General features: G+C 37.1%; 1 protein-coding gene across 3 annotated transcripts in view; it reads right to left on the bottom strand.

Moving 5' to 3' along the window:
- RAPGEF6 (Rap guanine nucleotide exchange factor 6) overlaps positions 1-20,595 on the bottom strand; it is a 234,450-nt gene that overhangs the window by 100,438 nt on the left and 113,417 nt on the right. For all 3 annotated transcript variants that reach the window (XM_010381558.2, XM_030926750.1, XM_010381559.2), the window contains 2 exons: positions 11,658-11,789; positions 717-894 (listed from right to left, as the gene is read on the bottom strand). In XM_010381558.2, coding sequence (XP_010379860.2) covers positions 717-894; positions 11,658-11,789 — 310 coding nt within the window. The remainder of the gene's footprint in view (positions 1-716; positions 895-11,657; positions 11,790-20,595) is intronic.

Raw genomic sequence — 20,595 nt, 5'->3', positions numbered from 1 at the left:
ATATAAATTTTTTAAAAATCTGCAAGTTTTTCAAAAAGCAAATTCACAGACACCGAACACTGTAGTATGATTGTGCTTTAAATGTCTTATAGACATGAGGGGAAAAATCAGTTTAATGCAAAGCTTTTATTTTATATATTGTGGCAGCCAACCTCAAAGATGGCTCCCAGTGATCCCTGCCTCCTGACAGTCATGTCCTTGTACGGACACATTCTATACTGTATCCGAGTTACCTGGTGTAACAAACAGAATTTAGCAGAAGTGATGATGCATTACTCTTGAATACAGATAATAAAAAACACTGTGCCATTTGCCTTATTCTCCCACGGATTACTTACTTAGGGGTAAGCCTAAGTTCCCCCTAAGTATGTTGTAAGGACAATTAAGCAGCCTATGAGAGGCCCACATGAAGAGGAACTGAAGGTCATGCACCAAAGGCCATTTGAATAGCTATCTTGGACACAGATTCTACAGCTCAGACCAGGGAAGACCTGGATGGCTGCAGTCCTCTGCCAATTCTGACTACAATCTCATGAGAGATACCAAGCCAGAACCACCCAGCTAAGGTGCTCCTAAATTTCTGACTCACAAAAATTCTAAGATAATGGCTTAACACAACATACATTTATTAAGTTTTAGAATAATTTGTTATGCACCAATAGGTGACCATATAAATTAAGCTACAAATTCTTACTGTGAACACATGTATTTCTTACCAATGTCATCATCAGTTTTGTCTGCAGGCTCTTTTTCAAGACATTCTCGAACAAGATCTCGCCCCTGCAATGGATCTGTTCGATCAATCTCTTCATCTTCCTCTTCGTCATCCTCAGAATCAACAGGTCCTTCTGGAAGACGTGTCAAATCTACATCTCCTACCTCACTCTCTGTAGCCTATCAAAAGAAATCTTGATCACTTACCATTTCATGTTAAAAATACTATAAGTCACAGTCTGAATTAATCAAAACTACCAATTCCTACAAAATATAAGATTTGGGCAACGCTGTATGCTGCATCAAGGATACAATAAAATGATACATATTTATAAAAGGTTTCTTTCTGTCCCAAATTTACAGGCTCATCTTTCCACAATGTGACAACTAGGTGATAAATCAACGTCAGTAAATGTAAAATGGTCAGGAGACTCAAACATCACTAAATGTATTAATATCTGTTTTCCACCAAACACTTGCATTTCTTAAAAGTACAAAGTTTACTAAAACATGAAGTACAGGAAAGAAAAAGTTTACTAACAATCACCTTATGAGTACCTATTAGTCTATGCTGGGTGTTGTGAAGAAGATAATGTTCTTTCATCACAGAGGCTTAGGCTTAGTAGGGTAGGTAATCACATAAATTAGAACAGAAGTTTAAAGTAAGGTAGAGAATAGTACTAAAATGCACTAAAATAGACCCATTGTAAAGGACTGAACAAATACTTTTCATTTCCCAATACTTTACTGTTGGATCTAAAAGTGTGCAAAGAGCTGTGATTTTTGAATCACTCTATAAAATGACCTTATACTTACAACTACAATTTGGAAACATATTAGTCTCACATATTTTAAAGAAACTATAAAATGTTTAAAAACCATAAATTAAAAAGTCATAGAAAATAATGAAAATGTCTTTTAGAAGATAAAATGGTACTAAGTAGATTCTTAAAAAATATTTCTAAATATTATACTCACTTGATTCATCTTGTTAATGAAAAAGCATGGATATTAAAGGCATTATAGAAAAAATAAGTGAACACACAAGAATTCCATAATAAGTTGAAAGCACTCAAATGAGTATTAGTGAAGACTACAGAATCTTAATTCATTAAGTATCTCCTGTTTTGAACATTTACCCTTTTCTCTGCCAAGAGATCATTTTTTTTTCTGTTTTTTGAGACAGGTTCTCGCACTGTCAACTGGACTGGAGTGTAGTGGTGTGCACTGCAGATCTCGGCTCACTGCATCCTTGTCCTCTTGGACTCAATAAATCCTCTCTCCTGAGCGCCCTGAATAGCTGGGAACACAGGTATGTGCCACCATAGCCAGCTAACTTTTGAAATTTTTGTAGAGACTTGGGGGGAAGTTGCCCTATGCTGCCCAGGCTGGTTTTGAACCTTGGGCTCATGTGATCCACCCACCTTGGCCTCTCAAAATGCTGGGATTACAGGGTGAGCCACCATGCCCAGCTGATCTTCCTTCTTTTGAGGACTACTTTTCCTCTGCATCTTAAACCCAGAGATTCCAGTGGGAAACAGTGCCCTGTTCCCTAGCTATGTAAACTAAGGTAGAAAGAGCTTTTCTCTAGATTTCTGTACACAATTAGATCTGGAAGCAGAGCATCCCTTCTTATCTGGTTGCTAAACTGGAAGAATCTGAAAGTAGGCAGCCTACAGCCACATAGAAATTCCTTTCTATGGCAGGAGAAAATGAAACCAATAGGCAGGGAAATGGGAAGGGGAATGGGGAGAAGGACACTGAACAAGAGAGTCAAACAAAGACTCAGAGCAACAAAGCAACAGAAACAGAGCACGCAGGACAGAGAAAGAAAGAGCACAGTATGTGTAGCAAAGAGCATTTGTGACAGAAAGTGTCACAAAGAAAGCAAGCAAGGAAAAATAAGCAAGCCATACAGAGCCAAAAGACCAGAAACAGGCAGATAGGGGCAGACATACCTGCAAGCATCCAGGTACCCTGAGGCTAGAGTTGCCTCTGCTTTCTCTAGGGGGTCAATAAACTAACCTTTTGGCTTTACATTTTTTCTTTCTTTCTTTCTTTCTTTCTTTCTTTTTTTTTTTTTAAAGACAGGGTTTCACTCTGTCACCCAAGCTTGTGCAGTGACATGATCACAGCTCACTGTAGCCTCAACCTCCTTAGTAGCTAGGACCACAAGCACTGGCCTTTTGGCTTTTGTTAATTCAAGTTAAGGCTCTGATAACTACAATTGGAAGAGTCCGGATCTGTTTCTTAAAACCATGTCTTATACTTCCTTTGGATTTCTGCACAGCTTTAAGTAATAGTCATTTAACAATCCAGACTAAATACTCTAATTGTGATCTTTAGACAAGCTAGTTCTTAAGGGTCTGTGACTGTTTGAATGCTTGTATCTCCTCAAAATTTTTATGTGGAAATCATAACCCCTAAAGTGATGGAATTATGAAGTGTAGCCTTTGGGAAGTGATTAGGTCATGAGAACACTCATGAATGGGATTAGTATAAAAGAAGCCTGAGGGAGCTCATTCTCCCCTTCTACCCTGTGAAGCTACAATTAGAAGGTACCTCTAACAATCAGAAAGAGGTCTTTTACCAGACACCAAATCTGCTGCTGGTGCCTTGATCTTTAAACTTTCCAGCCTCAAGAACAGTGCGAAATAAATTTCTGTTGTTTATAAGCTACCCCTAAGTCTACAGTATTTTGTTATAGCAGCCTGAATGGACTAAGACAGGATCATACAGGGGCAATTTTATCTCATGACTGACTAGTATGCTGAGTTGTTTTCTGGCTATGAAATTATAGGGTTTAAATGGAGTATATTTCTGAATAATACATAGAACCACAAACTTGTTTGCAGGTTATAATCCTTTTTTAAAGACAAGTACTTTTAAATTTAAATATGTGTACATGCTAAAAAGACTTTCGAAATATCTTATTTATATAAACTGATTTAATCTAAGAAACAACTGGGGAAAAAACCTAAAGCAGTATTTTCTACACAATTTAATTTCTCAATATGCAGGAGAGCTCACTCCTGGTATATCCCTTTCCTATTTTATCAATTTTTAAGTGTAATCTGCATTAAAAATTCAGGTTTTTAAATCACTGTCTTCATCTTAATCTAAGATTTTCATCCCCTGACCCAGATTATTTCAACCTAGTCTCATTCCCATATTTTAGATTATGTTGCATAAAAAGATAGACAGCTCACAACATAAAAAGGCAAGATGGAATTTAGTTATATGGACAGTAGGGAAGGCTAATTATCATCTGCATGAGAAGCAAAGACAACTAAGATGACAGCTCTTTAGGAAGAATGGAAGTCATGGGTTGGGACTTAGAGGTTACTAAAAGAACTTTTTAAGGAACCTTTTCACACCAACTGCAAAGGAAAGAATATAATCTACCCTTACAATTGCCTTTCTAGGCCAGGCACAATGGCTCCTGCCTGTAATCTCAACACTTTGGGAGGCTGAGGCATGCAGATCACTTGAGCTTAGAAGTTTGAGGCCAGCCAACATGGAGAAACCCTGTCTCTACAAAAAATACAAAAATTAGTCAGGTGTGGTGGCACATGCCTGCAGTCCCAGCTACACAGGAGACTGAGGTGGGAGGACTGCTTGCGCCTCGGAGGCAAAGGCTGCAGTGAGCCGAGATCTTGCCACTGCACTCCAGTCTGAGTGACAGTGTGAGAACCTGTCTCAAAAACAAAAATCAAAACCCCCAAAAAACCACAACTACCTTTCTTATACCTCTACTTTTTACATAGTAGTATAAAAAGAAAAAGAATAAAATTAGTTAAGAAAATACACTAAACTATTAAAATATTAAGAGTATACAAGAGTATAAGGTGATAAAATAGAAATTAAGAATAAAAAAATAAGACTGGTCAAAAACATGCCAGGAAATTTAAAAGGATTTTTTTTTTTTAACTTAAATTAAAAAAAAAAAATGTAGAGACTAATTCCTTGATTAAACAAAGGAAAGCGAGGTCCTTAAGAGAAAGGTAGATATGATTACGACCACAGGACAAGAAGTCACCGCATGATACTTCTGAATATGCCGTTCCTGGGCAGAAAGTTTAATGCTATAATAATTAGATAAGAATATTTTTCAACGTAATATCCACAATGTTCGGCATACAATAAAAACTTACTACATAAGTGAAGGGGGGAAATGTGACCTATAAACAGGAAACAAATCACTATAAAGAGATTCGATAATGAAAGAGACAAGAACTTTCAACATTTATTATAAATAAGTTCAAGAATTTAGAAGAAAAACAATTAGAGGAAAAATGGATAATCTCAGTAAGGAGATATAAACTGTAAGAAGAATACATTTGAAGAAAGGGCAACAAAAGCTACCCAATCTGAAGTAGAGATGAGAAAAAAAGCCAAAAAAAAAAAAAATTAACAAAGCCTTAGAGACTCATATCGTAATATCAAGAGTGGAAATATGTGGGTCAAAAGACACTCCGTATTCATGAAGGTAGGGTACATAGAAGACTGAGCCCAGGCCTTTCAATTAATTTATCCTAGCACCTGGGATATATCAGACCCTTAATTATGATAAATGAGTTAAGTCCAGGAAAAACATATATACTGGTGATAGGATTAAGACAGTATGAAACTTTTTTCTTTTCCTGACATATCAATGTCTTTGTATGTATAAATATAATTTGGTGAGGCAGACAGTCTGAGGTGATTTTCTGATGACTCGGCCTTCCCCAAATAACCCCCCAGAGGATATCCTTTTCCTGTTTCCATCTAGATAAACATGAAGCTACAATGAAGAGAACTATAGGCTGGAAGAAAGAGTTATACAAACTTACAAAAACCACACTTTCAAATTTAAGGCAAGTGTTAAGCCAGAACCTTAGACTTTCAGTGCCTCTCTTTTCTGTATTCCCATCTTTAGTATTTCATCTAACCTTTTCACAGACCATTTAGTCCCTTAGGACTTCCTGGTCAGGGTTAGAACTCTATGAAGTTAATCTTTCAGTCCAGGTTGACCCATTTCATAACCTCTACAACAGGGCAGGCAGGCAAAGTCAAGTCTCTTTTGTCCTGGATAATAAAGTTTTAGTTAGCAGAGATCTGCATTTTCCATGGAGCCAATATTGGTTTCTACTTTCAAATATAATTCAATGCAAAAAAAAAATTTCTAGATTACTTCCTAAATGCCAACACTGTGCCTGACTCAGCATGGGATACAAATGTAAGACATCAACTCTGCACTCCATGAATTCACTCTGGTGATGAAAAAGGACAAGTTTACAAGTAACTACCCAAAAAAGCAGAGAGAAAAAGTGACATGCCTGAGAGAAAAATTGCTGAGGGATTCCAAGAAAGGAGACATCTCTTCTTGTTGGAAAGACATGGGAGATAACATGAAAATCTCATCTACATGAAGCTATGGGTAGAAGAGTATGATTAAAACACAAGGCTAGGAAAAGGCAGACATGTTCAGGGAATAACGTACATATGTGATGGGGCAGAATCTAGAATGTGTAAGTGGGGAAACAGTAAAATATAAAACCACATTGTAGTTAGAGGTAAAAGGCTTGGAATTTAAAATTCAGAGTGTAATTTAGATAACAGTGAAGCATTAAAGCTTTTTAAATACAGGAGTAATTAAAAATCAGAGCAATTTATTTCAAGTGGGAGTTCAAAATGATAGTCAAAAGATTCTAATAGATTTTGACCAGGACTCAGATGATATATATTTTTCTTCTGTGACGGAGTCTTTCTCTGTCGCCCAGGCTGGAGGGCAGTGGCGTGATCTTGGCTCACTGCACCTCTGCCTCCCAGGTTCAAGCGATTCTCTTGCCTCAGCCTCCTGAGTAGCTGGTGCATGTGCCACCTCACGTGGCTAATTTTTTCTGTATTTTTAGTAGAGATGCGGTTTCACTATGTTGGCCAAACTGGTCTCAAACTCCTGACCTCCAGTGATCCACCGAACCCAGCCCTCGATGATATTCTTAACAGAAATATTTAAGAAAGGTGGAAGAGAACATGTGGTGACTTGGGGTGACAAAAGAACATACTAGTGAAAATGTGGCACCAGGTTTCTGAAGAGATTGGCACTCAGAGCTGTGCATTAGGAAATCATGTTGCCATAGAGGTGGTAACTGAAGCCTTGGGATTTTTAAAAACACGCTTACTCCCTATATAGAAACTGAAAAAGTAGGTGGGGGATAAATGTGTGCCTTGAATTGTTTAAGAATGAGTTAACAAAAAGACAAAGTGCTTTTGTTCAAGAGTCAATATTTCACAGTTTTCTAGCTCATGGAAAAGACTGAAATAAATAGAAAAAGGAATCTAGAAAGAAGTACTTCTTATTCTCTTGAGCATTCTTTGAAGATGCATAAAATATTCTATCTAAGAACATTCTAACACCTTAATGTATACTTTAAAATTTTAATCTATGCTGATTAGAAACACATTCACACTGGAACCATTAATTTGCTTTCCCCACTGCCCCCTCAACACTGTAGTAAATGCTATATTTTGAAGTTTCCTTGAGGGCCAAGGGCTTTTATTTTTAGACCAGAAGACATGAAAACTCTCAAGAAGGAAATGGATAGAAGTGTAGCCACACATTTGGCCATATAAAACAGTGTCAACAGTTTTCCTATTAAGAACTGCCGTCAGGAAAACCAAATCCCGCATGTTCTTACTTATAAGTGGGTGCTAACGATTGGGTACATATGGACATAAAGATGGGAACAACAGACACTGGGGTGTATTAGAGTAGGAAGAGAGGGACAAGGGCTGAAAAACTACCAACTGCGTATTATGCTCACTATCTGGGTGACGGGATCATTCAAATCCCAAACCCTCAGTATCACGCAATATACCTATGTAAGAAATCTGCACATGTACCCCCTGAATCTAAAATAAAAGTGGAAATTATTTTTAAAAATTGGGGAGACATCCATTTTTCTGGATGAGAAGACTCCACGTTAGAAAAAAATGCCCAAATTAATCTATATATAGTCTTCTGTCCCACAAAAAAAGCTGGATTTCACTTGAAATGTTCCTAAATTTCTAGAAGAATAAAAGCAGAAACACTAAAAAAAAAAAAAAAAAATAGCTGTTAGGGTATCTTCCCCTCAACTCTCCAAATTAAAAACACTTGTATCATTTCACAAGGCTTTGCTTATGGTGTTAAAGGCTAGGTGTTCACTTAAAAAATCTCTCGAATGCTAAAATTCAAATAACTAGACAAATCACTTCAGCTATCCCTGGTTAAGATACATACATTGGCAATGTACACCTGTAACTAAGGAGTATATTCATAGCTCCAACAGGGAATCTAAAGGTAGCCTAAGGTGAAGGGAAAGATCAAGGGTCCAGTACTAGTATTTAATTCTTCTCCTTGTTTTATTCCCAAGGATCTGATTGGAAATATTCATGTATGTGCATGCACACATACACACACATTTCAGTTAGTTAGATATTTATCTTATCCATGGATTAAAATTATAGAAATCTTGTACTTTGGAGGGTATATCTTATCAACCTATTATAATTCTGTGTTTATTCCTTTTACTCTCCTTTAAATACGTCCTCAAGATTAGTTAAATAAACAAATGATAATGTTGGTTTAAGAAACATAATAAAAACTACCCACAAACCCACCACTAGTAGAAAAACACTGTTTACTAATTGGTGCTCCTGAACTCGGATTTACATTTTGTATCTACAAATATAAAAGCATGTAAGTATATATATTTAAAGAAATATAATGTTAATCCTATATACTTATCTCACAGATATGATATATAAGATTTTATACATAGGAGATATAAAAAATATGTTAAGTATGTAGGTGTATATTTTTATGATTTTGATTTTTTACCTTTTGTGTTTATCTTTATTGGCTTCTTTTTGTTTTGGCATTTATGCTGTTTCTATCTTTTGGCTATTGTCCTAAAGTTAACTGTTATGTCAGAGTTTGAAATTTTTTTTTTTTTTTTTTTTTTTTTGGAGACGGAGTTTCACTCTTTGTTGCCCAGGCTGGAGTGCACTGGTGTGATCTCGGCTCACAGCAACCTCTGCCTCCCAGGTTCAAGCGATTCTCCTGCCTCAGCCTCCTGAGTAGCTGGGATTACAGGCATGCTCCACCACCCTGGCTAATTTTTTATTTTTAGTAGAGACGGAGTTTCTCCATGTTGATCAGGCCGATTTTGAACCCCCGAACTCAGGTGATCCGCCTACCTCTGCCTCCCAAAGCGCTGAGATTATAGGCTTGAGCCACTGTGCCGGGCAGCAGAGTTTGAAAATTTTTATCTTCTTTGACCACTCTTAAAAAATTTTATCTTAGGTTTTATATATTTCATGTTAACATTATTATAAGTTTCTCCTTTAAATTTCTTCATTCCTATTTTGGTTCTAGAGTTTTAATAATTTTGTTCCTTTTATCTGTTCGTGCTCTCTAAAGTCATTCCCACTTTTATTGGTTAATTTATAAGTTTCAATGCACCATATTTTTTGAAATTATATGATTCCATTTATATGACCTTCTGGAAAAGGCAAAACTTTATGGGTAGAAAAGAGATTGGTGGTTGCCAGGGCTTAGGATAGGGGTCAGGAGAAGGGACTTGACTGCAAAGGGTCATATGGGTACTTTCTGAGGTGATGGAAATATTCTACATATTGACATAGGCTATGCCTTGGTCCTGCAATAGAACACCTCCAACCAACACCAGCAGGTGTACTCCAGTCTCATCCTCAGGTTGTCCAGCTAAAAGGCGAGTAATCTGCAGGTGCTAATATAAGTGCAATGCTATAGGAGCTCCTGTAGCATCTTTGCAAAGATGTAGGGACCAACTACGTACAGTCCATCTTCTAGTTCACAATAAAGCATTGCTCTTTCCAAGTGACCTTGAATCTTAATCTGTGCATTATTCTGGCTTAGAGACGTGGATATCCCAGTGATACCAGGTTCCTATAGTTTTTCTTTTCTTTTCTTTTTTGAGACAGAGTCTTGCTCTGTTGGCCAGGCTGGAGTGTAGTGGCATGATCTTGGCTTGCTGCAACCTCCGCCTCCTAGGCTCAAGCAATTCTCCTTCCTCAGCCTCCCAAGTAGCTGGGATTACAGGTGTGTCACCACGCCCAGCTAATTTTGGAATTTTTAGTAGAGACAGGGTTTCACCATGTTGGTCATGCTGGTCTTGAACTCCTAACCTCAGGTAATCCGCCTGCCTCGGCCTCCCATCCTATAGTTTTTCAACACCAAACCTCTGTGTATAGTCTCAGAGAGGTCCAGATATTCTCACATGTCCTAAGAGAAATCTACAGCCACATCCCTGAACTTCACTGATCCAGGGTCAATCTTCCTCAGCATTTTCTTCTGGAAAAACACAGTCTACCTTGATTTTTACATGTGCAACAATTCTTCTTTCACAAGATAATTCTTTTGGGGAGGGGCAGAATGCATGAAGCCCAATAGGTACACAAGCACTAAGTGGTCCCAGAGCCATTGTATTAACTTGTTTCATCTCTCTTTTAATTCTTTGTTCTCTCTACTATAAAATGGAGAACAGGGAAAAATTCCTTGTTCCGTATACTGTAAAAAGCAAACAGGGAGATATAGATGACCACAGCAATGACCTTTGTTGAGAAAAGTCACATATAAACCAAAAAAATGGGTATTGTCTTGGTTCCATCTTGCATCTGCCTACAAGCTTCCCTGAATAGAAGGCGGCTGTTTTCCTAAAATATCTCAATCTGGGTAACTCTGTAGAACCAGTCTAAAATGCTTTCCTCAGACAACAACAATACTATTTCTACAAATCTTAGTATATGGTAGCCACTAGCCATATGTGGTTATTAGGCACTTAAAACATGGCTAGTCAAATTGGGATGTGCCGTAACTTTAAACTCTGTTTTTTGATGACTTAGTATGAAGAAGGAATGTAAGGTAACTCATTCATAATGTTAAAACATTAAATACATGTTTTAATTATAATATTTGGTTATACTGCACTAAATAAAACATATTACTAAAATGAATTTTACCTGTTTCCTTTTATATTTTTTAATGTGGCTACTAGAAAATTTAAAATTAAATACGCGGCTCACATTAAATTTCTATTTGACAGCTCTGGAATAGATAATATATTTGAATTCCTTAACAAACCAACCCTGAATATCATGCATTCCTCTTGTTATTTTATTTAAACTGTTTTATGTTCTATACTCATAATCTCTGACAAAATCAACCACCGGGCTCCACACCCAGGGAACTGTCCCTTACAACTTGCATTAAAGGAGACATCATTGGAAGTTCCACTATCTGGATCCCGAAATACTTACTGCCCCGGCCTGAACTTAACTTGGGTTCAATCTCAGCAGGATCATGTGAGGATTCTCTCAGTTTACGGGTCTTCCTAGAACTTCTCCCCACTATTACAAGGATCACTGAAAAGCTCAGTAGGTTGGAAATTGTGTCTTTTGGGTTTTAGAAAATGGAAAAGTCCATAAATATTCTCACTAATTTGCTATTTAATTCATGCTATACTACAACAGAGGCTTTATGGTAGAAAAGCAGCTCTAATTTTCTTCATGACTTCTAACTACAGAAGACATATACAGTCAATTATAACAAAAATCAGTCTTTTTGTAAGTTCAGTTATTCCAAGAACTAATTTTTTAACCAAAACAGGCATTAGATATTAATATGGATTCACCTGGATAAATGAAAGAGAACACTAGATTCATACTCTGCTGAACCATACTTAATCATTCTCAAAAGAGAGACTGCCTCTTTAATCAGGCTTACAAATTTGACACAGTATATAAAGTTTATTTTTTCAAAGACCTTACGCTTGAATTTCATACTCTAAAAGATACGTTAACCATCTAAGGCATAAGCACAGAATATCTGGCAGAATAAAAAAACCATATACACAGCACAGAAATTCCTAAGGTATTACCTGATAGATATCAGATAAACTGCTGCTTCCAGAGTCACTGGCAATGCTACAACCAGACTGACTAGAAGACACATGAGTCACCTGTGGATGAGGGTTGTCTGTGAGATGCATCTTGGTAAGATCAGCTGGAAGCTGAAAAAAAAAATAATTTAAGTTATTCTAAATGTCTTTATCTTTTTAAGCGGTTTTGGCACATTAACTTCAACAAATTTTTATGTACATAACTGTGCAATCTCATTTCTAACGCAAGTTCTCCACTTTTAGCAAAAAGATCTTTTGAAATAAGAACCATATAGTACTCTCTGAAACGATTAGGCAATTCTACAATGGTAAGCTCACTGAACAGTTTTCAAAAGCCATTACTAATGATATTTCTGAGGAAAAACTTGGACCTTCTATCTTCCCAAATAAAAACATCAGACCTGTCCATTTAAGGGTAGGAATGTTACCCTTTAAACACACACACTCTCTCTCTCTCTTTCTCCCTCCCAACCTCCCTCCTAATAAAAAACGGTGACTAACACAAGAATAAAACAGCAATGTCTTGGAATTCAGCTACCGGAAGCAAGACTTAAGACCAGTAACAAAGGATTACATTCAATATTCCAAAAATTTTGTGAGCATCTTTACACTTAATATTGAATTAGCTTCTAGTTGGCCCCTGAGAGACTTCTTAGTACTCAACATGATTTAATGAATGTCTGCACTAGGCGCAGGTATACAAGAAACACAAAAAGTAAGTGACTCCACCACCTCATCTTGAATATGGTCACACTCTAATCAGGTATGCAGGCTGTATAATGTATTTCATACCATAAAACAGACATCTCACAAAATAAAAGCTACAGAAATTAAGACAATAAACCATTGCATTCCAGAGTAGTGAAAGTTTTACGTAAGAGGTATGCTTATTTATTTTCCAAATGATTTCTCTGCAACTTGCTATTCAGGGCTTAAAAAAAACCAATTTAATTTTAAAAATAGGGTTTCTCATTGCTTTACTACTGAAAAACATTAAAGAAACACACACATAGTGTGTATTAAATGTATTGAGGGAATGACTGAGTCTGAATTACATTATCTCAAGAGGAATTAATGTAATTATAAAAATTACACATAAAGTACATCATGAACTTCCCCTGCTGATAACGGTATGTTAGATAATTCAGATGAATCCTAGTACTAAGATAAACAGAAAACCTGAAATACATACATACATAGACACACAGAGTATCTGGCCTCTGAGGTTACTTTTTCTCTTAAGAATATTTTCTGATTCCTAAAGAAAAGGCTGAAAGGCCAAGAAGTACCTGTGACAGCCACTGGCTAAAGGGACAAAGGTTAAATTCCAAGGCCTAGGATGGGAGGGCCATCTTTGGATTGGGACCCTGGAGAGTAAATTAGACTCTAGAGTAAAAGTCACCCAAAAGTAAACTGATGCTACTTTTAGAATCACCTCAATGCCTGATGCTAAAATAAGGTTATATATAAGGTTATAAGGTTATATAGGATTACTAGTATTTCCAATTAACTGTTGGAAGGAAACACAAATCCTCACTATAGGAAGAAAGTCATCCTAGGTCTCAATTAAAAAAATTTTTTTCACATATACAACATCCATTGCTCAGTCCAATAAAACCAGGCATATATGATGAGACAGGATGGTATTGATGAAAAGTACGGAATAAACTCCAGAAACTAATAAAGAAGTTTCAAATAATAGGGTTACCAGACACAGTCTCTAAAACAACTGTGTTTAATATATACCAGGGGTTGGCAAACATTTTTGTTAACGGCCAAAGAATATATATATTTTAGGTTTCACAGGTCACATACAGTTTCTGCTGTATGCTTCTTCTTTCTTTTTTTTAAATCTTTTTAACAACTCTTTAAAAATGTAAAAAATCATTCTTAGCTCACAGGTCATATAGCTCACTGGTCAGAATTGGTCCAGTTAGTGATTTATCATATATAGAGAGAAAAATACAAGACTAACAATTTCAGCAAAGAAAGAAAAAGAATTAAATGAAAAATCTAGAACTAAAATATACAACTATGGAAGTTAAAAAGCCAACAAGTGGGCTTAAAAAAAGATCTGACAGAGCTAAAAACAGAATTTGAAAAGTAAAGACTAGTCTGAAAAATATCCAGAATGAAGCATGGAGAGGAAAAAAGGTGAAGTTGGGAGAGAAGGGGTAAGAGCCATAGGAGATTCAGTAAGAACGTGACATCTGAATAACCAGAGTCTGAGAGAAGCGAGTACACAGAAGCAAGATGATGGCTAAGCCTTTTCCAAAAGTGACAAAAGACCTAACGTCACAGATCAAGGAGGTTTAAAAACTCTCAGCAAGATAAAAAAGCAAAAAACAAAAAACAAAAACCCACCCCAAAACAAATAAACAAACAATCCCCCCATACCTATTCACACCAGGGTACATGTGTCAGGGGGTGAGGGGGAATACCAAGATAAAAGTTTTAAAGTAGCCAGGAAAAAAACCTGAGAGATTAGATTACTTTGGCAGAAGCAAAATTAAGTTGATGGCTGGCTTCTCAACATAAATTCTGGAAGCCAGAGGACAACTGAGTGATAGATATCTCCAGGAGTTAAAATTCTATACCGAGCAAAAACAGTACTCAAAAAAGGGGAAAAATAATTTTCAAATAAAGAAAAATGAAGGAAATAATTCCTTAGCAGTCCTACAATGAATAAAATCCACTGGGAGAAGAAAAATGATTCCAGATGGAAGCTTTCAGGCACAAGAAAGAAGAAAAACCAAGGAAAATGGGAAATGTGTGGCTAAATCTACATGAATGCTGACTATGTAAAATAGTAACATTAATATCCCATGAAGTTTAAAATACAGTAATTAAAATACAACAACAGAATGTAAGTCTGGAGAAGGGTAAATGAAGCTATTAAAGTGCTCTCAGTTCCTTGTACTGTCCATGAAACTGTAGTAGCAGACTTGAAAGGTGAAGAATGTGTGTTGTAATTTCTGATTTAAGAAAAGCATAGTAAAAAAGTGTATACCTACCAAGTTAACAGAGGGGAAAATATTAAATAATCGAAGAATGGAAAAATATACACCATGCAAACACAACCAAAAGGAAGCTGATATAGCTTAAAGTACACTTGGTGCAAAAGCATTAGTAGAGCCAATAGGGGACATTTTATAAGTATGTGAGGTGATGGATGGAGATATATATCTATATCTATATGTATAGATAGATGGATACACACACACAGAGAGAGAGAGAGAGAGAGAGAGAGAGAGTCTCGCTCTGTCACCTAGGCTGGAGGGAGGGTAGTGGCATAATCTCGGCTCACTGCAACCTCTTCCTCCTGGGTTTGAGTGATTCTTTTGCCTCAGTCTCCTGAATAGCTGGGATTACAGATGTATACCACCGTGCCCAGCTAATTTTTGTATTTTTAGTACAGGAGGGGTTTCACCACATTGGCCAGGCTGGTCTCCAGCTCTTGACCTCAAGTAATCTGCCTGCCTCAGCCTCCCAAAGTGCTGGGATTACAGGTGTGAACCACCATGCCTGGCCAAGGTGATGGATATATTAACTACCTTGATTTGATAGTTTCACAACGTGAACATGTATCAAAACATCACACTGTACCCCACAAATACATCCAATTATTATTTGTGAATTAAAAATAAATTAAAATTTAAAAAATGTATAAGGCAAAAATGTCATCTACAATTATGCTATAAATTTTTAATACAGATCTCAGTAGCAGTCTGAACAAGCAAAACACACAAAAACAAAACAAGTAAAGATATACAAGAAATGAACATAATAAACAAATGACCTAAAGAGTATAGACATAGAATAATGGAACCAAAAACTCCAGAACACATTTTCTTTTAGAGCACATATTAAAACATTTGTAAAAATTTACAATAAGGCAAGTCTCAACAAATTACAAAAGCCTGAAACCAGGGAATATTCAGCAATAACAGTGCAAATAAGGTAGAAATATATAACAAAAAGATAAATAGAAAGCTATCATGTTAGAAAATTGTAAACAATCCTCTATTGAAATAGCCCATGAATCAATGAAGTCACATTGGAAATTAGAAAATATTAAAACAGAAAATTAAGATGCCATATATCAAAACCTGTGGGATAAGTTAAAGTCATGCTTAGAGGCCATTTATAGCTCTAATACATATATCAGAAAAGACAACAAAAAAAATTAACAAGCTCATAATTCCTTACAAGAATGCAGAAATATTTATGAGGGTATGATACAATTCAAAGACCTTCCTCCCACTTGGTTTCTATTATTTAGATATGAAAAAAAAACTCATCTGGGAATGAAGTAGTTGGAAAGGCAAACACTGAAAATAGCTTTAAAATGTGTGGTGTTTGGTTGGGGTGTCAGGGGTAGGAGTCAGTATATATTGCAAATTCCTACAGAGAATTTGCAAGAAGACCAAAGAGAAGAAAGTCATTCATAAAAGTAACACAATGAACCAAAGCCAGAAGTCTGCCAAGTGGCTTCATAGTACAGACAATGTACTGAGCAATCTTCACCCTCACTAGACCCTAAAAAGCAGGTGTTATTATTATCTTTATTTTACTGATGAGGAAACAGAGGCAATACGATTAAGCAACTTGGCCCAGATCATACACTCAAGTAAGTAGTAGAGTTAGGAATCAAACCCAGGTCTGACTCTAGCACTTTTCTGTTATATTCTGCTTTGTGTCAGGAACTCTGCTGATGACATAAAAATGAAAACATATGGGCCCTGCCTTCAAGGAGCTCAGTCTAATAGTGGACAATGGAGACAGATTTATAAGCAAACAGCATCTGCTTTCTACTTCATGAAGAAAACTTCATACAGGAATTCCCTCAACCTCCTTACAGAATGAGAATAATGATGCTGACTGCAGTTAACATCTGAGTTATTTGTACCAAACACACACTTCTACATGTCTTTCACATAGATTATCTCACCTAATATTCAAACAACCAGATGAGGTAATACTATGATTATAGCCAATTTATAGAGTAGGAAACCTAATCTTAGAGATGTTATAAAGGTTTCCCAGGGTCACATAGCTAGGAAACTGGGGTCCTGGGATCTGAAACCCAGGCAGCCTGATTAAATCCATTGTTCTTTTCTACTAAGTTGTTTCCTGATACTCAGTTGGGAGTTCACAACACCCAATAGTTTATCTTCTCTTTGTAACAAATGAAGGAAAGGATTTTCCTCCAAGAGAAGTTCTTCGTTCCTTAAATCTTCTCCACTATCTCTCAGCTTACCTGCCCTTTCTCTTTCTCTTCCTGATCCACCTGGACTCAACAGCTGATCTTTCATCAGCAACCTCAATTCATTTACCTCATTGTCCTTCCAGCCCACCAGGTCTGGCAAAACTTCCCATCTTTCACAGCATCCTTCATCCATTTCCTATATCTGAACTTCTGTGCTCTGCTGGAGATAACATGTTCACAAGGCCTACTGTTAAAAAGTTCTATTTGAAGCGGCAAGAAACTTTTTTAGCTAACAACTTGAATACAGACATTATGAAGTTATAAAGTCTGCTGAATACTTTGTATATGGGGGGGGGAGCAGGGAAAGAGAGGTATTGAGAAAAGACTAGAGGTAGAATATAATCAGTAATGCCAAGCTAGGCATTTTGAATTTGGTTCCTATAGACAATATAGAGTTACTATAGGTTTCTGGGAAGGGCAGTGATATAAGAGCTACTATATTTCTCAGTTAGACTAGATTTTGTTACAATAGAGGGCCCTCAGATCACTAAGGCTTACCCTAGTGAAGTGTACAGGTAACTTATGGGGCAACTACCCTAGTATACAGAGACTCAGATATCCAAACTGTTTAGGTGTTTTTGGCTCTGCCATCTCAACATAAGGCCATTGAGGTCACAACAGCAGGAAAAACAAACAAACAAACAAACAACAGCTGGAAGAGAATGTTAACCTTGCAAGTAATCAGGGAAATAAAAACTAAAACAAATACTTTTTTCCCCATCAAATTGGCAAAAAGCAAGTCTGATAATACAAAATGCAGGAAAGACTATGGAGGAAAACAATATTCTCACAAACTGCTAATGGGAGTATGAACTGGTATTTTTGGACAACAATTTTAGGAGTGGCCACTTTGGGGAGCAAATGTAAGATTACATTTAAAACATTTATACCTTATGACTCAATATTCCACTTAGGGTACCTACTCTTAAGATCACTCTGGAAGGACAGAAGGTGAAATAGAAGAAAATGGTACACACAAGAGATAGGAGACACTAGTTGAAGCACAAGACGATGGAGGCCTTACAAAATTAAAAGTAAGCCACCAGAATTGTAAGATAGCTTCTAGGGGCCGAGCGCGATGGCTCACACCTGTAATCCCAGCACTTTGGGAGGCTGAGGTGGGTGGATCATTTGAGGTCAGGAGTTCAAGATCAGCCTGGTCAACATGGTGAAACTCCACCTCCACTAAAAATACAAAAATCAGCCGGGTGTGGTGGCGGGTGCCTGTAGTCTCAGCTACTCAGGAGGCTGAGACAGGAGAATCGCTTGAACCCAGGAGGTGGAGGTTGCAGTGAGTGGAGATTACGCCATTGCACTCCAGCCTGGGCAACAGAGTGAGACTCTTTCAAAAAAAAAAAAAAAAAAAAATCTCACAACTGAAGACAAATGAAAATTTTCAGCTTGAGAGAGTACTCTAAAAGTGTCAATAGGGGAACAAAAATTAGGCAATCCAGGGCAAAACTTCATGGTATCAAGGATAAAAATAATAATAATAATAAAACAAAGGCTGGACACAGTGGCTCATGCCTGTAATCCCAGCACTTTGGGAGGCCAAGGCATGAGGACTGCCTGAGTCCAGGAGTTTGAGACCAGATTGGGCAAGATGGAGAGACCTTGTCTCTACAAAAAAATTAGAAAATTGACCAGGGATGGTGGTGTGCATCTGTGGTCCCAGCTGTGTGGGAGGCTGAGGTGGGAGTATCCCCTGAGTCCACAAGTTCCAGGCTGCAGTGAGCCATGATCACACCACTGCTCTCCAGCCTGGGCAACACAGCAGGGCCTTGTCTCTCTCTCTCTCTTTTTTTTTTTCCCTGTCCACCCAGTCTAGAGTGCAGAGTCACAATCTCAGCTCACTGCAACCTCTGCCTCCTGGATGTAAGCGATTCTCTCACCTCAACCTCCCGAGTAGTGGGGACTACAGATGTGTGGCAGCACACCTGGCTAATTTTCGTTTTTTTTTTTTTTTTTTTTTTTGAGACAGAGTTTTGCTCTTGTTGCCCAGAGGGAGTGTAATATTGTGATCTCTGCTCACAGCAACCTCCGCCTCCCGGGTTCAAGCCATTCTCCTGCCTCAGCCTCCGAAGTAGCTGGGATTACAGGCATGCACCACCATGCCCAGCTAATTTTGTATTTTTAGTAGAGACGGGGTTTCTCCATGTTGGCCAGGCTGGTCTCGAACTCCAGACCTCAGGTGATCTGCCTGCCTCGGCCTCCCAAAGTGCTGGGATAACAGGTGTGAGGCACGGCGCCTGGCCTAATTTTTGTATTTTTAATAGAGATGGGGTTTCACCATGCTGGCCAAGCTGGAGGACCATGTCTCTTAAAAAAAAAAAAAAAAAAAAAAAAAAGGAAAAAAAGTAATAATGAGCTCAGACTTCTCATCAGCAACACTGGAGGCCAGAAGACAGTGTAGTAACTTTTTCAAAGTGCTAAAGGAAAAAGACTTTGGATTTATTATTTTATATTCAACTAAACAATTATGTTAAGAGTAAATATAAAGGAAGGCATTTATGATTCATTCTTCCCCAACCCCCAACAGAACTGTGCTAATAAGACTATTTCAGCAAGAAAATTAATGCATTCAGAAGTAGTAAAATGCAAGTACATAGTAGCATAGGCAAAAACACATGAATAAAAATAAAACCAGTAAAATGTACGGAAAATGAAAAGAAGAATAAAAAAATTCTAAGTTTTATGTGTTTAATTGCAATGCAGAGTCAAAATTCCATCAACAGTAACATGACAGAAGGGGGACAGAGATATATACTCTTATAAATACTTGATTTACACAGTAGAGTACCAATCCAGAATCCTGCTCATATAATGTTTGCTGGCATTTCTTGAAACCTTAGAAGCTGAATTTGAAATTTTCTTTGACTCTTCCATATTTGTTAATATCAGCACTCCAAAGGCTACCTTATTTTGCTGGTTACCTTAAAAAACAACCCCTATATCTCATTCTTAATTTTCTTTAAAGTTTTTTTTACATAGTCTCACTCACTTGCTTTCTACAAGTGGTTTAAAGCTTTGTAGTATAGTGCAGCTATCAAGCATCAGTAATGCTTGGCCATATAGGTGTCATTTTCACTAAAAAGGCCATTTAAGCCCTAGCCAGATAATAGCACAAATATACTGTGTACCTAGGCTTCTTTTCATCTCAATCAGCTGTTTGCCAAATGGACAGCGAATTTAAATGTCTTTCCAGAAGCTGCCTTTAAGAAAGATATGCAGTGAGCTAGGCCAGATAAAACAGAAAAAGAGACCATGATGCTATCATAGCATTTCTTCCTTAGTCACCATCAACAGGACAACCTTGAAACAAAGACATGATTTCAGACCATACTAAGAAGTGCCTCTATTGTGCCTGTCTGTATGCAAGAGAACCATAAAAAATCTTAATATATTAAATGTTACAATTTAAATGTTTTGAAAAAACATTGTTTTATAATACATACATGAGACAGGAAAGATAACTTGAGTGGCATCAAATTACAAACTATATAAATAGTCACTGTGTATAATAAAACTTACTGAATTAGAGCATGTATTTTCCTACAACCTAGCCTGGAAGGTTGCGTAGCACTTTGCTTTTTTGTGAGTTACTATGTTTATCTAAAAATGACAAGTATGATAGATGACCTTAAATAG

The sequence above is a fragment of the Rhinopithecus roxellana genome, chromosome 3 (genome assembly GCF_007565055.1).
Source record: "Rhinopithecus roxellana isolate Shanxi Qingling chromosome 3, ASM756505v1, whole genome shotgun sequence".
NCBI classification, from domain to species: domain Eukaryota; kingdom Metazoa; phylum Chordata; class Mammalia; order Primates; family Cercopithecidae; genus Rhinopithecus; species Rhinopithecus roxellana.
This window is presented reverse-complemented; position numbering and strand designations above follow the sequence as displayed.